The sequence below is a fragment of the Microcebus murinus genome, chromosome 1 (genome assembly GCF_040939455.1).
Source record: "Microcebus murinus isolate Inina chromosome 1, M.murinus_Inina_mat1.0, whole genome shotgun sequence".
Lineage (NCBI taxonomy): Eukaryota > Metazoa > Chordata > Mammalia > Primates > Cheirogaleidae > Microcebus > Microcebus murinus.
This window is the reverse complement of record NC_134104.1, coordinates 52,024,912-52,041,356: the sequence shown is the minus strand read 5'-3', so window position 1 is coordinate 52,041,356 and position 16,445 is coordinate 52,024,912. Positions and strand designations below refer to the sequence as shown.

The 16,445-nt window shown below is 35.6% G+C and overlaps 1 protein-coding gene across 9 annotated transcripts in view; it reads right to left on the bottom strand.

Moving 5' to 3' along the window:
• BBX (BBX high mobility group box domain containing) overlaps positions 1-16,445 on the bottom strand; it is a 266,154-nt gene that overhangs the window by 21,882 nt on the left and 227,827 nt on the right. For all 9 annotated transcript variants that reach the window (XM_012777181.2, XM_012777194.2, XM_012777182.3 and 6 more), the window contains 3 exons: positions 15,302-16,307; positions 14,142-14,280; positions 10,186-10,334 (listed from right to left, as the gene is read on the bottom strand). In XM_012777181.2, coding sequence (XP_012632635.2) covers positions 10,186-10,334; positions 14,142-14,280; positions 15,302-16,307 — 1,294 coding nt within the window. The remainder of the gene's footprint in view (positions 1-10,185; positions 10,335-14,141; positions 14,281-15,301; positions 16,308-16,445) is intronic.

Here is a 16,445-nt window from a genome sequence, read left to right as displayed (position 1 = left end):
TACACCTTTTCTTGTTTTCTCTCCTCCTTCACTGACCTTTCCCTCTCTGTCTCCTTTGCCTTCTCCTCTTTTCCCTGACTCCTTAATTTTGGAATGATCTGGGCTTGGTCCTTGTCCTCTTTACTATTTATTCTTACTCCTCTGGTGATTACCTCTAGTCTCAGGGCTTTAAATACCAGCTCCAGGCTGATGACTCACAAATGTATCATTGCCGCTAGATCTCTTCTATTCTGCATATTTGAAAAGCCAGCAATCTTATGTTATCCAGCAAGGACTGTGAGAGCCAGAGCCTCATCACCTCTGTAATCTCACATCCTGCCACTCCCCAACAACTTCACTTCTCTCCAGTTGTACTGGCCTCCTGCCTGTTCCCTGCACAAGCAGTCTCAGTCCTCCTGATTGCAGGAGGACCTCTGCACCTCTAGGACCTCTACCTAGAAAATGATCTTCCCCAGATATCCAAGTGGCTAACTTCCTTACCTCCTTCAAGGTTTTGCTCAAATATCTCAAGGTTACCCTATGTAAAACTGCAACCCAACCCGAAGCCTATCACTGGTGAGCTCCCTTTCCATCACAAACCTATTATTTTATCTGATTGTTAAAAACAGCTTTACTGAAATATAATTCACATACCATACAACTCACCTATTTAAAGCATACAATTCAATGGTTCTTATAATCACAGATATTTGCAACTATAACCAATGTTAGAACAATTAATCACCTCAAAAATAAATTCCATACCTTTTAGTTATCACCTCTCCTCTACCTGTATTCCCTCTATCCCTAAGCAATCACTAGTCTACTATCTGTCTCTATAGATTTGCCTATTTTGGAAATTTAATATAAATGGAATCACATACCATGTGGTTTTTGACTGGCTTCTTGACTTAGCATAATTTTTTCAAGGTTCTTTCCTGCTGTAGCATGTACCAGGCTGAATAATATTCCATTTTATGGATAAAACACACTTTTTGTTTATCCATTCAAAAGGTGATGGACATTTGGATTGTTTCCACCTTTCAGCTACTAGGAATAACATTGTTAAAAACATTCACACACAAGCTTTTGTGTGGACCTCTGTGCTCATTTCTTCTTGGGCATATATTATACCTACAGGTGGACTTGCTGGGCTTTATGTTAACTCTATGCATTACCTTTTGGGGAATTGGAAGACTATTTAATGAAGCAGCTGGACCATTTTACATTCTTACTAGCAGGATATAAGGGTTTCAATTTCTCCACATTTTTGGCAACATTTGTTATTCTGTCTTTTTGACTATGGTCATCCTAAGGATGTGAAGTGGTATCTTTCCTATTGTGGTTTTCATTGTACTTCCCTGGAGACTGATGATGTCAACCAAATTTGCATGTACATACTGGCCATGTACTTACACCATACCTTCTTTGGAGAAATGTCTATTCAGATCATTTGCCCATTTTTAAATTGTCTTTTTTACCAAATTGGATTTTTTTATATTCTAGATAAAAGTCCCTTATCAGATGTATAATTTGCAAATATCTTCTCCCATTTTGTGGAACGTCTTTTCACTTTCTTTGCAGTATTCTCTGAAGCACAATGTTTTAAATTTTGATACAGTTCAATTTATCTATTTTGTCTTTTGTTGCTTGGGCTTTTGGTGTCATATCTAAGGATTCACTGATAAATTTGGCCACAAAGATTTGTCCCTATGTTTTCTTGGAAAAGTTTTATAGTTTTAACTCTTATATTTGAGCCTTTGATCCACTTTTAGTTAAATTTTGTGTATTCTATAAGTGAACTTCACTCTTTTGCATGTAGATATCCATTTGTTCCAGCATCATTTGTTGAAAAGACTATACTTTTCCCATTGAATAGTTTGGCACTCTTGTTGAAAATCAGTTGACCAAAAATGTGCGGGTTTATTTCTAGACCCTCAAATTCTATTCTATTGATCCATATGTCTGTCTTTATGTCAATACAACACTGTCTTAATTACTGTTGTTTTGTAGTTAATTTTGAAATTATCCATTTTTTTATTTTTTTCTTCTTCTTTAAGATTATTTTGATTATTCTGATTCTATTGCAATTCCATATTAATTTTAGGTTTATTCATCAATTTCTCCAAAGAAGTCAGCTGGGATTCTGAGAGCAACTGGGTTCAATCTGTTGATCAATTTGGGGGAATGAGTCTATCTTACCAACATGGAATCTTCCAATCCATGAACATGGGACATTTTTCTATTTATTTCTATCATCTTTTTTAAAATTTTGTTTTAAACTTTGCTTTATAGTGTTCGTTGTGTTGTACATCTTTTGTTAAATTTAGTCCTAAGTACTTGATTGTTTATAATGCTATTGTGAAAGAAATTGTTTTCCTAATTTCATTTTTGGATTATTCATTGCAAGTGTATGGAAATACAATTTTTGTTTAATAATCTTATATCCTGCAACCCTACTGAACTTACTTATTAGCTATAACAGACTATAATAGTTTTTTTGTGAATTTCTTAGAATTTTCTACATTCTAAATCATGCCATGTGAGAACAGAGATAGTTATACTTCTTCCTTTCCAATGTAGATATCTTGTTTCTTTTTCTTGCCTAACTTGCCTGGCTAGAAACTTCAGTATGTTCAGTAGAAGTGGTTGTCTTACCCCTAGGCTTAGAGTAAAATCATCCAGTATTTTACTATGAAGTATGATGTTAGCTATATTTTTTATCATTGTCTTTTATCAGGTTGGGGAAGTTCCCTTCTATTTCTACTTTGTTGAGTGATTCTATCATGAAAGCATGTTGAATTTTGTCAAATGCTTTTTCGATATCTACTGAGATGATCAAGTGGTTTTTGTTTTTTTATTCTAATAATATGGTATATTACATTAATCGATTTTTGGATCCTCCTTGCCTCTCTTCCTTTCTTTCTTCCTTCCTCTTTCTCTGTCCCACCTCCAGATTTTTGGATGTTAAACCAACCTTGCAGTCCAGGGTTAAAATCCCACTTAGTCATGGTGTACAATTCTTCTTGTATGTTCCTGGATTTAGTTTGCTAGTATTTTGTTGAGGATTTTTGTGTCTATACTTACAAGAGATGTTGATCTGTAGTTTTCATTTATTATGTCTGTGTATCCTGTGATTGTCCTGTAATGTATCAACATTAAGATAATACAGGCCTCACAGAATGAGTTGGGAAGTGTTCATTCTTCTTCTAATTTTTGGATTCATTTGTGAAGAAGTGGAATTAATTCTTTAAATATTTGGTAGAATCTAGCGGTTAAGCTATCTGTGTCTGGGCTTTTCTTGTCTGGGTACTTTTTTGATTACTAATTCAATCTCTTTACTATAGTTATAGGTGTATCCAGATTGTCTATTTTTTCTTAAGTTAGTGTTTGTAGTTTGTGTCTTTCTAGGAATTGTTGGCTTCATATAGGTAATCTAATTTATTGGCATATAATTGTTCATGGTATTCTTTTATAATCCTTTTCAGTTCTGTATAGTTGATAATATTGTCCTCTATTTCATTTCTGATTCAAATGATATGAATCACCTCACTTCTCCTAGTCAATCTAGCTAAATGTTTCACAGTTTTGTTGTTCTTTCCAAAAACTACTTTTTGGTTTCAATGATTTTCTCTATTGTTTTTCTGTTTTTTTTTTTTTTTTTGAGACAGAGTCTCGCTTTGTTGTCCAGGCTAGAGTGAGTGCCGTGGCGTCAGCCTAGCTCACAGCAACCTCAAACTCCTGGGCTCCAGTGATCCTTCTGCCTCAGCCTCCCGAGTAGCTGGGACTACAGGCATGCGCCACTATGCCCGGCTAATTTTTTTTTTTTTATATATATATCAGTTGGCCAATTAATTTCTTTCTATTTATAGTAGAGACGGGGTCTCGCTCTTGCTCAGGCTGGTTTTGAACTCCTGACCTTGAGCAATCCGCCCGCCTCGGCCTCCCAAGAGCTAGGATTACAGGCGTGAGCCACAGCGCCCGGCCTATTTTTCTGTTTTTTATTTAATTAATTTAATTTCACTAATTTCCTTTCTAATCATTATTATTTTCTTCCTTCTGCTTCCTTTAGGTTTAGTTTGCTCTTTTTTTTCTAGTGTCTTAAGGTGGCAGGCTAGGTTACTGAGTTGAGATCTTTCTTCTTTCTTAATATAGGCATGTAGAGTTATAAATTTTCCTGTCAGTGTTTTATCTGCATCCCTTAAGTTTCATTATGCTGTGTCTTTATTTTTATTCATCTCAAAGTACTTTCTGATTTCCCTTTTGACTTCTTCTTTGACATATTGAAGACTGTGCTGTTTAATTTGCACATGTGAGTTTCCCAAATTTTTTCCTACTATTTATTTTTAATTTTATTCCAGTGACCAAAGAACATACTTAGTATTATTTCAATCTTTTTAAAATTACTGGTTTGTTTTATGACTTAGCATACGATCTATTCTGGAGATTGTTCCATATACATTTAAGGAGACTGTACATTCTGTTAATGTTGGGTAGAGTGTTCTATATATACCTGTTAATGCTAGTTGGTTTATAGTGTTGCTCAAGTCTTCTCTTTCCTTGCTGATTTTTTGCCTACTTGGTCTATCGACCTATTCTTTTTTCATAGTATTTTTCACTTTCAAATAAGTGAATGTATTTTGCCCACTGTTTCAGCTTATTTATTGTCTGGTCTCCCCACTATAATATAACCTCCATGGCAGTAGAGTTCTTTATTTTCATTCACAGATATAAGCAAAGTGCTTGGCACATGACAGGTTCTCAATAAATATTATTTCATGAATAAAGCTCTTAAAGCACTGTTTATCACAAAGTAGGAGCTCAAGGAATGACAGTTGTTGCTGTTACTACTGATACCATAAATCTGTGCAAGTGTTTCTTGATGACCTTACCAAGCCATCCTTCTAAATAACCAATAAGCAAACACCTCTGAATTGGCTGGTGGTGGTTTAAAACAGAACTAGAAAATTAACAAGTACAAAGGAAATGTATCATACATATACACTAAACTAATACTATAGGTGTTCTCTATAATCTATTTGCAATCACTGCTTCATGTATTTTATATAGCCCAGGAAATTGCAGGCTGGTGTACCTGAATGATACATAGGCAGTTATGGAAAACATATGTAGGAGAAAGCAGAAAAACAATTCTGAGACTTCTCAGGATCATATAGATTCTAGTGATTTACATGTAGGAAAATAATTAATAATATAAGGTATTGGCTCATTGGGAGAAGTATATAAAGAAAAGGTTCACAGAAGCAAACAGATTTGATATATAAAATGGGTTAGGAAAGAAGAAAAGGATAAATCTTTTCAGACTCAATCATACTCAGAGAAATCTAAAAAGTACAATTTAAAGACAAAGCTAAAGATAGAGCTTGTAAATTTTAACATTAAAAAAAGAACATTCATAGTGGGTTTTGTATATACAAGAGCTTCTGTAAACTTATACTTTTAAAATTCCTTGCCCCTAGACACCCTCAAAACTGTACCTATAAAACTACTCTAAGTAAATGACAACTTCAGATAAAAAAAGAAGTGACAAATTTGAAAAAAGAAATAGATAAGATCTAATTGCAGTCACTGAAAAGCAGCAATTGGAGACTCAAGAAGTGAGCAATTTGATTTCTGCTCACCAGCATGGCACATATGTTGGATATTTTGTCTAAAGAAAATAAAGTCAAAATTTATAATAAAAGCAAATATAAGGAAATCTGCTACTATCTTTTCTTTAGATAATTGTTGTAGTAACAGAGAAGTGTCCATGGAGGAGAAAAAAGGATAGAAAGTGAAAAGCAGAGAAAGGAGTCTTAGAAGGAAACATTCAGAAAACCAAGAATAGGCACTCGTCCTTCACTCTGTTACTACCTCAAGCTTCCTTCTCATCTCTTTCCCTATTAAATATCTTGAGAGGATAGCTGCATCAGCTTCCTTATGACAAAAATCACTAATTGCTGGTATGCTTAGGTCTCCATTTAAGTTGTTGGGCACATGGCCTATATTCTGAAGGTATTGATCTCCTTTGTACCCCATCTTCACAGCTGGGTAGAAAATACTCAGGCCAAACCAGAAGCCAAGAGAATAAGAGGGGTGCCAGAGAGCCATGAACAATAACCTTTCCAAAACATTATTGTTGTTCAAGGTTTGCTGAAAAATGAACATTTTGGGGTTGAGAAGCTGTGGTGACACAGAAGCCATTTCTGCGTCAGCCTGGTATGATACTTTTTCAAGGTCAGTGAGAAAGGTGAATTAAGTGAAACCTGCTCTTTAGAACTGTTGTCAGAAACAAATGTCAGGCATAATTCCAGTGGTGGTAGCTTTTGCCCAGGTTTACAGTTTCATGTTTTAACCTATAAAAGGAGTGGGGGTGGGTTTTTTTTTTTCCTAAAACTAGGCTGCCATTTTTGTATTAGATACACAGTAACCAATGAAACAATAAATTCCTTTGCAATAGTTTACAACAATGTGCTCCCAGCTGCTGGGCATGTGGATCTACCAACTTGAATTAAGTTCCCTGAATCAATAAGCCACATTCAAGTTCAGATTTATTGAAAAGGAGGAGCCAACTCATTGGGCTGGACATGCATGCTTTGTTAAAGAACTCAAGATTATAACAGGTACACCTTTTATAGCTGCAAACATGCTGCCACCATGTTCCTGAGAAAGTTTGGTAGCAGTGAAGACCCTCAAACAGTTACAAGCGAAATACAGAGTTCTGCCCAACGTGGAAGCTAACAGGATCTCAATTCTCTAAATTTGAAATTAACATCAGGTTGGCTCAATACCAAACGAGGGAGTCTGACTTTGACCTTTAATTTTGTAAATGTGCTTCTTTTATCACCACTATGATTTTAAAGAACACCTCAAATCCTTAGCCATTTTTAATTTAATCTTAAAATAGAAGTGTAGATTGGAAAAAAAAAATGAGAAGGACCAACAATATGTTTGATAGTGGGCCAAGGAACTATGTAAAGAGAGAACGGATAAAGGAGGAGAAGTGAAGTTCGAATCAAGATGGGCCATAGTTTAAACACTTTAAATTGAACTCAATTCACTTTTTTCCATGACCCTACTTCCATTTGAAAATTACTATTCTGCAGGAACCTCAGACTTCTGATACTTTGTAAACAATACTCCTACATTAGCAGTATACTTAAAATAGTGTATAAGACAAATCTCTTAAAAAGTTACAATTAAATTTAAACATAATTTAAAGCTTTCATTTAAAAATATACGCAAATAACTGTGAGAGATAACCCAGAAAACACTGTAAGATTGGGCTGATTCAGCTTAACTGCATTGTGAGTTAGATGAATTATAATTTACTGGATAATTTATTCTTAGAAGCAAAGGAAAAATTCTATTCCTAATCATCATGCTCTGTTCTACTACAACACAGTCCAAGCCCAGTTGGAGGAAAGTGGCATTTAAAGTTATTTTCATCCCTTCTCATTGTAGAGTTTTTGACAAGACCATTACACAGACGTAAGGGACTGGAGAGTTGGGGGATGATGGGAAGGGGGAAGAGACTACTTGAAAATACAGACATGAAGATGGGAAAATAGAGAAATAAATCTAAGCAGATATTATGGCTCTGAGACATATAACTGTCTAAATGCATATATAACCATTACTTCTAGAAATTACATTTTGGAAACATTCTATATATTTTATATAACCTGAAGTACCTAAAATGGTACCTAATATAAGTTAGGAAAAAAAATATAATGAATGTTGACAAATATAGGAGAAAACAAAATATAGACAAATGGCAAATTGTTTAGGAAAAATGAGATTTCTGATGGACATATGCTCTTTTACTAATTACCTAATGATCTCATACACAATGTTTGCTTGGAATGATTCATTATGCAAAGGTGCAAAGGTTCTAAAGTCTAAGGAAACAATCTCTATCCCCAAAAGATCAGGCAATTACAGCACAGCTGGTATGATAATTTCATTAATAATAATTTGTAATCTAGTATATTGGTGCTGCTAATGCCAAATTACAATCAGTCACAAATACTTCTTTAGTTTACTAAATAGAGAATATATTATTTAATTTCTGCTTTATTTTAATTGCATTTTGTTCCATGAGTTGGAAAGTAGAGCAAAATCTAAAGTCTTGGTACACTTCCCATGTATTATGTAATTATTGATATACTATATAAGAACCAGTGACTTTGTGGCTTGAGAGGCATAATAGAAGAGCTAAGATGATACTGTATGAAGTATAATCCAAAGCTCCAAAAAGCTATTTCACCAAAAGAAATACTGCTAATCTCAGCTGGGAGAGGAAAATCATGTAATAGACAACTAAGACCCAAGAGAAGGTCTCATGAAAATAGATCCTAACTTCAGGGTTTTACAGCTTTACAAAAATAAATCTATTGTTACATTCCCCGAGAGATAATTCGGCCAACTTCAGAACTCTAACGTGAATGTTTCGAACTATATGGAGTGGAAGAAGAAACCCTCCTGCACATCAATCAGTTTAGTCCCATTTTATTGGCTTGTCAGGTATTTATCAGCAACTTTAAATCCAAGAATTATGGGAACTCAGGATACCTGGCATCTTTTGGCTCACGGACTACTTTTCCTATTCCTAAATCTCTCCAGGGCACAAAGACTGTCATTTCATTTGGTAATCCATTATGGTGCTCAGCTACCTATCTGTCAATGAGTCTACTTTATTTCTTTCCTACCTATCTTAGAAGATCTCGATACCATCCTATTTTATTTTCCCAGATGAGTAAACCTGGTGATGCAACAATATTTCTTTTTTAGTTCTTTATTCACTAGATTTGTTTTTATTAACCACAGAGGAAAACTGAGCTAATTCTAAAATGACTTTTATGTACCTCCCTGCCTTTAAGCACAAAGGGGAATTTTCTTCAACCTTTCAGTTCTGTCTTGATATACAGATTTTAAATCCCTCTTTGGTTGTGTTAATTCACATGTGCAAAAGGGTTTAGGTTTTGAGGGAGAAAAGTTTAGATTTCTTCAGAGAAAAAACCATAATTTTCCCTGGTCCATATACCTTAAGTATTCCCTCAAAACGCATGAAATTGTATCTCCTCATTAATATTTACATTTGATCTATCTAAAATATACAAAAGAAGGGAATTAATCTGATTTGACATAAAGCAGGCAACAGGCAGCCACTTTTGCAGGATAATTACATGAACTCTTTCAGCATGTCCTGCTCAGAATTTGATCCTGAAAGCAACTACAGCTTGGCCATACCCGTTCTTCACTTCTTCATTTCCTGTCCTTATAGGAGAGCTAATGGAATGAAGTCTCACATCTGTGTGGAAAATTAGAGGCACATTTTTCCCACCATCTTTAGGACCTCACATAAAACTGTAAAAGTTTCTCATTAAGAGTAACAATGTCATCTTGGGCAGAATAATCTTCCATTGTGCTTTCATGTCCTGAGCAGTGCAGGATATTTAGCATTCCAGCCCCTGCCCCACAAACATCCACAGGATCCCAGGTGTTGAGACCACTGAATACGCCCCCATACTCTTTAAAAAATTCCTATGGAATACTGTGTTGCCCTTGATGAATGCTGAGATCCAACCAAGTCATGCTGATACTTTAAAAAGCTTCCCTGATATAGACAGGGGAGAAGTTGATATTTTTTAAAATAAAATATATGCTACACAAAGCATATTTCTAAATTTAACAAAAATCAATAAAAAATTATATTGCCAGAGTATTGCAGGTAGTTTTATTTTCATTTGGTCCATATTATCAGTAAAGAATAGCATCTGCTTATCAGGTGAATAGAAGGATTTCACAGTCGCAGAGTTTAAACCTGTTGCAGACACAGGGAACAGAAAAACTAGACTCAGCCAGCAGTTTCTGCTCAAGAAAAGCTTAACATTTCAAATTAGAATTCTGGAGAGCAGGTTGAAGATCATGTGTAACAATTTTTTAAAGGCTTGGCTACACCTTTAAGGGCAAATATACAAACTGAAATGCCAAAGGACAGAGGCTCAGGAGAATTAGAAAGGAAAGAAGGGAGAGAGAAGGGAGGCAAGGACCAAAATAATCTTGGAAAGCAACCTGAAATTCTAACTCCCTATTGCCTCAATTCTAAATGCAATTACATATCTGAAGGGAGCTGCCGAAGCTTAGCAGGAAGGTCGGTTGAGATTCTAACCACACTGCAGGAAGGTACAGGTCACATCTAACCTTTGCTGGTTTTAGTCGGTTCTGAGGATGTGTTTCCAGTCTTCTTCTTTTTTCTTGGGACAGGTACACATTTCCTGTCAAATGTAACAGGGCTATATTGAGGAAGGCTGTTGAATTTTTTTTCGAATTCTTCATCCAGCTTTGCAGAGCTATTGAAAAGGGAGAGGTGAATCAATAAGGACATGACTAAAATACTTGAACAGAAAATGAGATATATTTTAAGATACTCCATCTGAAAACAGGGTCTCTGGAAATTAGGACACTTTAAGTAAATTCTGAGAAAGGAAAATAACACCTTTTCAGAAATGCTTGAGAAGATTAATCAACAGTTTTCTTAGCAAATTCACATGACAGGTTATGTTATTACCTTAGAACAGTAGAACCTTTTAAAATATTAGAGTATTTTTGAAGTGGGGAGTTTGCCATTCTTTCCATCAGCATGGGAGTTTTTCATAAAGTTTGGTATAAAGCATACTCTATTCATATAGTTTCTCATTTTAAAGACTTATACACATGTATACACATTGGCTAGCTTATTGGTAATATGATATATTGGTAGTTTTATAAGATTAGTTTCTTTAAAAAATACTTACTGATTAGTGTTTGATTAAAACATACACAACCAAACAAAAAGCAAACAAATTTTGAATATTAGAAAGACATCCTGGGGAGTTGACTAGGATGAGGATAAAATACTCAACAAGCAAAGCAGCAAGCCAGCTTTCAAGGAACACACTGGTAGAGAGGCAGCACTGCTTTAACTTAAACCACAAATTGCTTTAGAAATGGTACCAGCAAAGTTGGGAAATCCTTGGGCTGGTTTTGATGTCTCTAAGGCCCCCACAACAATGGCAGCATGGCTGCTGGATTCTAGGCTGGCTGCTAGCTTTCATCTGGTGAGACTTAATTAACTAAGATGCAACCCAGACAGATAGGATAGGCTGCAGGAGAACTGCTGTGTTTGGTACTTTTTTTTTTTTTTTTTTTGAGTCAGAGTCTTACTCTGTTGCCTGGGCTAGAGTGCCCTGGCGTCAGCCTAGCTCACAGCAACCTCAAACTCCTGGGCTCAAGCAATCCTCCTGCCTCAGCCTCCTGAGTATCTGGGACTACAGGCTTGTGCCATCATGCCCGGCTAAATTTTTCTATATATTTTTAGTTGTCCAGCTAATTTCTTTCTATTTTTAGTAGAGACGGGGTCTCACTCTTGCTCAAGCTGGTCTCAAACTCCTGAGCTCAAACGATCCGCCTGCCTCAGCCTCCCAGAATGCTAGGATTATAGGCATGAACCACCACGCCTGGCTGCTGTGATTGGTAGATGGAAAATGGAAGGTGTATTGGAAAGGAGAGCAACTTTAGTGTCAACTTACAAGAAGCTATTAAATAATATGTTAGGCTGCAAACTAAGAGATATACTACTACAGATGGTTTGTAACTAAACCGTTCTCAGTTTTGGAGGAATGTACGAAGAGTTGGAAAGCAGAGATAAGATATATGACCATTAGAATGGTCAAAAGAAAATGGCCATTACAGTAGTTCCTGCTTATCTGAGAGGAATGCATCCCAAGATCCCCAGTGGATGCCTGAAAATGAGGATAGTACCAAACCCTGTATATACTATGTTTTTTTCCTATGCATACATACTGTGCAGTGTGGATATGCTGGACAAAAGGATGATTTATGTTCTGGGTAGGATGGAGCAGACAGCATGTGATTTTATCATGCTACTCAGAATGGCACACAATTTAAAACATAAGAATTGTTTATTTCTGGAATTTTCCAGTTAACAGTTTTGGACTGAAACCATAGAAAGGGAAACCAGGGATAGGGGAGGACTACTGTACTAAGTTCTCAAAGCAGTGGAGGGTAATGAGTGGGAGTGATGCTTCTCCCTTAATAAAATCATCTTTTTTTATTCAGTTAAAATAATGTTTATACTGATAGAAAATCAGATGCTATCTGATACTAATTAGATACTATCAGAAAGCTGTCTATAAGTTGTAAATTTTTCAGATACTCTGAATAACCAAAAGAAAACTGAAAATGTGAGATGTAATTCACAGGGTCTCTTGAAACTTTCTTTTAAATGAGAACAATAATAATTATTTATGTTCTGTTTGGAGAAGTCTATGAAATTAGAACTGCCAATATTGAGCGAATTTTTCTTGGCTACACTTTTAACAGGTAGCACATTTCCTGTGATAAAAGGTTTAAAACGCTCATCTACCAATCTCAGAGAAGACTGACAGGACCTGGCATTTCTCCCTGTGTGAGCACTCTACTGGCATGTTCTAAACAAGGCAAACCCAAATAGTCACATCCTGAAAGGCCAATATTTAAAGGGAAAGGAGAAAAAGCCACTGAAGTTTACCTTTGATTTAAACCTGTGAAAAATCATGCTTCCAGTTAGACACATGTAGCTTCTTCAGATATGACTAGAAAACAAATATACGCAATCCACACACCAATTTTTTTTCAGGGACAGATTTTCAAAAGATTGTTTCACGTATCTTGTTCCTTAAAGAAGACTGGTAAAAAATCTCTCTCTCACAGCATCAGCAGTTTCTGATGTAAGCATCACAGGAATTTCTGTGGGGGAACCTTAATGCTTGCTTTACTCCCCCCTAGGACTTTACTTGTCTATATCAAGACCTGATCACTGTGTGGCATGTAGACCCACAAGGCACTGGCAGTTCTAGAAAACATATAGCATTGGTCTAGATGCTTGAGGGTCATTCTTTTAGGATACTCTATGTTTGAAATTATCATTTGAAAATGACAAATGTGAGGATTTTCATGTCATTACATAAGCATAATGTAAGAAAAACTAATTTGAAGTACTCTGTACTTTTAAAAATATTAGAAATAAAATATGTAAAATTATAAACATATCATTTCAATATAAATAATCTTGAGGAGCCAGCACTATGGAAAATAATTTCTACCCTTCCTCTTTATAATGACTGAGAGTCTTAGAATTAGCCAGACTTTAAAAGCACTGTAACTTCCAAGGAAAAATACAGAAATGCAAGTATTATTAATAAACCAAATACAATATACCCAATGCATAAAATCTGCATACCTTTAAACACACTCATGAAGAAATATGGAGAATATTAAAATGTACTGATTTCCATTCAATAGATTCTTTTCAAATTGGGCCAATGAGAATTCTCAAAGGATTTTTAAAACAGCCTAATGGAATATGCAGATACTTTCCTCACCAATATAAAGTATTGGCTCTCTGAACTTAATAACAAAATGTTTTATATTAAGATTGTTATTAAGAGACTTTGGCATAACATTAAATATAAAATAATTCTTAACAATTTTTATCTTGATGAATGCCATTCTTTAGTTCTGCATTTCAATATATAATTAATATATTGAATATTCTATGGTACCAGATTATTCGGCCTAATATTTTTATCTTAGAGCAACAGAACACAGTTTATAAAAAGACAAGGCTAGCCTAAGCATAATTTTATTTATCTCACATATTTCAGCTGTCATATTATTTTCTAAACATATGTACATACATTTAGAAATATTAAGTACAAAAAGCACATACAATGAGCAAAATATAAACAAACTAATAATATCCATTCTAAGCTTCAGATAGGAAACACATCCTGGTAATATTAAAGGATTTACAATGTCGCAACACTATTACATGATGGACATTGATTCAAACCTACACCTAAGTCTAAAATCTACTATTTTCTATTATACCTCAAATGTGAATGATACTGTCACTCACACGACTGTGTTAACAGCAGGAATCATGTCATACACCACCTGATTTGTGTTTACTAGAGTGCTTGCTAAGGCTTGCTAAGGCTATAGCAAGTGCTGAATGAATAGTCAAAGAGTAAGCCTACGTAGTGATTTATGTGCACCTTGACAATCCTACCCACACTTGGTCTGTGCAGTACAGCTGACTGCTCACGGGAACTTACCCAAGGAGAGAGTCTTCCTTTGGCTTCGTTTTCTTGAACTTCTTGCTTCCACTGGTCCCACTCTGGTTAAATGTCCAGCTTTCTTCACTCCAACACCCTTCATGATCAGAGGAGTTTCCTTTTCCTGAGCTTCGTTTTCCTAAGAAAATTCAAGAGAAAGGATGTGCTCGGTATATGCTAGGGGTTGGGGGATGTATCATCTTAGTTGCTTAATAAGCAACCTCTTGACTCCTTACATATCATTTGTATGATGCTATTCTATTTGCAACTGTTTAGAGTCCTCAGAATGATTTATGCTGGACCACCTTTAACAATGGAACATGCAAAAAATGACTTATAGTCTCTAAGATAAGCTCTCTTGTCATAATTCAACAGGTATCACAAGACTCAAGAGACAGATTAACTACTACTAGCTTTTCCATTTGAGAACCAGCCTAAGGTACAGGTGGCATGGCTGGTAGACATTATTAATTCTAATTTCCCTAAGATTCACTGGAATGACATCCTTAGAGAACTATGTACTCCCAACTATCTTGGTTTAGGACTTGTCAGAACTAGGTCTCACATATCTCTTGTAGTAATATAGCTTAGGAAGAGGTATTCCTCTAGCTAGATGCTATATTTTAAAACATATGAATTTATATGAAATACTCTGGAATAAAGGTATATACATTAACTGGTTTCTGGATATTGTTATGTTTTAATTTTCACTGCAATTATAGTTTTGATTACCTACTGGAGAGGCCTAGATAAAGCATTTGCTTCTAAAGCTGATACATCAAGATCCTGACAAACACACCTGCTTGATTCTGGAAATTGCATCGGTTTTAAAAAACAAATCAAAAGTTCTAAACATTCAATACTGATCCTTCAAAACAAAAAGTAGCCCATAGCAATGAGGGAAAGAAAGGTTTAAATTACTTTAAATACTTCTATCTTGAGAACTACCTACAAAATGAATACAAACTCTCCTTAATGGTGCTAGAAAACATGTAGGTAAAATGACAAATGGTTACTATAATCTATAAACCACAAAGAACTGCATGTGTTAGGTATTATTTTGACACCATATTGTTCTTTATGGGCAGTTGTTTTCAACAAGTCTAAAGGAGAAATTCTGCTGCTTTCATATTCTTTTCAGGTTTGTAGAAGTCACTCACCTCTGTCAACGTTGGCTCGCAGAGAGGTGAGCATGCCCTCAGACACCAGGGTTTTATAAAGAGCACCTTTGCAAGACCTCTCGGATTTCCTGGAGCCACAAGTCTCTATCTTTCTATGACAGTCACTGTCTTCAGGCTTGGTCTGTCCCGATAGGCTGGGTGGTAGTGCATCCTCTGTGGGGGACAACAGTTCTGCTTTTATACCCTCTGGCACCTCACCAGAAATGTTCTTGCTGGCAGAAATACTAATGAAATCTGGAGGTCTTGACTCTTTGGTGGCGTCTGAGGATTTCTCCTTTGACATTTTCTTCTCTCTTGATTTCACTTTTTTCTTTGGTGGCTTGGCATCCAAAATGCTTCCCTTGCCACTTGAGGACGTGCGGACCTTCTTGCGAGGGGTTTCTCCAAGTTTCTCAATGCCCCAGTCTCCTTTTGCAACAGCTTCAATGGTGTATATGACACTCTCAATGTCAGACTCTGAAGACTGCCTCTTTTTGCAAGTCTTCTTGGGTATGGATTTATCATTTCCATGTCGATCCATTTTGCTTTTCTTCTTTTTCTTCTTTAGTTTTTCTGGTTTGTTTAATGCTGTGGGATCCTCAATGATCATAATTCCATGAGGATGGCACATGTGATCCTTTCTACTGGGAACATCACTTATTATTATCTTGCTACTGGCAGAGTATGAAAAATCAGGGAAGTGACTACATTTTTGATCTTCTAATTCTTCCTTTCTAATTTCTTTGGGATCTTCCATTTTTATAGCCATTATATCATCCATTTGTAGCTCATCAAAATTTCTTAATTCCTTAGAATCTCTTATATTTTCCTTAGCTGATTTTTCAAATTCTGCTTCCTTCTGTAACCTGACTTCATCTGTTTTCTCCATTTTTATTTCTCTTTCTTCCTTTCCCTTCTCTAATTCTTTAATTCGTCCACCATCTGATTCTTTTGCTTTTATTAGCTTTGATTCTTCCATTTTCACCCCCTCGGATGCCAGGCACATCTAAACAATTGAAACAAAAATGGGAGAACACCAAAAAAGTCCTTTTTATTCCATGTTCAAAATTAAAGTGTTTTATTCCATTTATCCCTTTTAAACAAAAATCAAAACAAACTTTAAACTTTACAATAATCAGCCCAC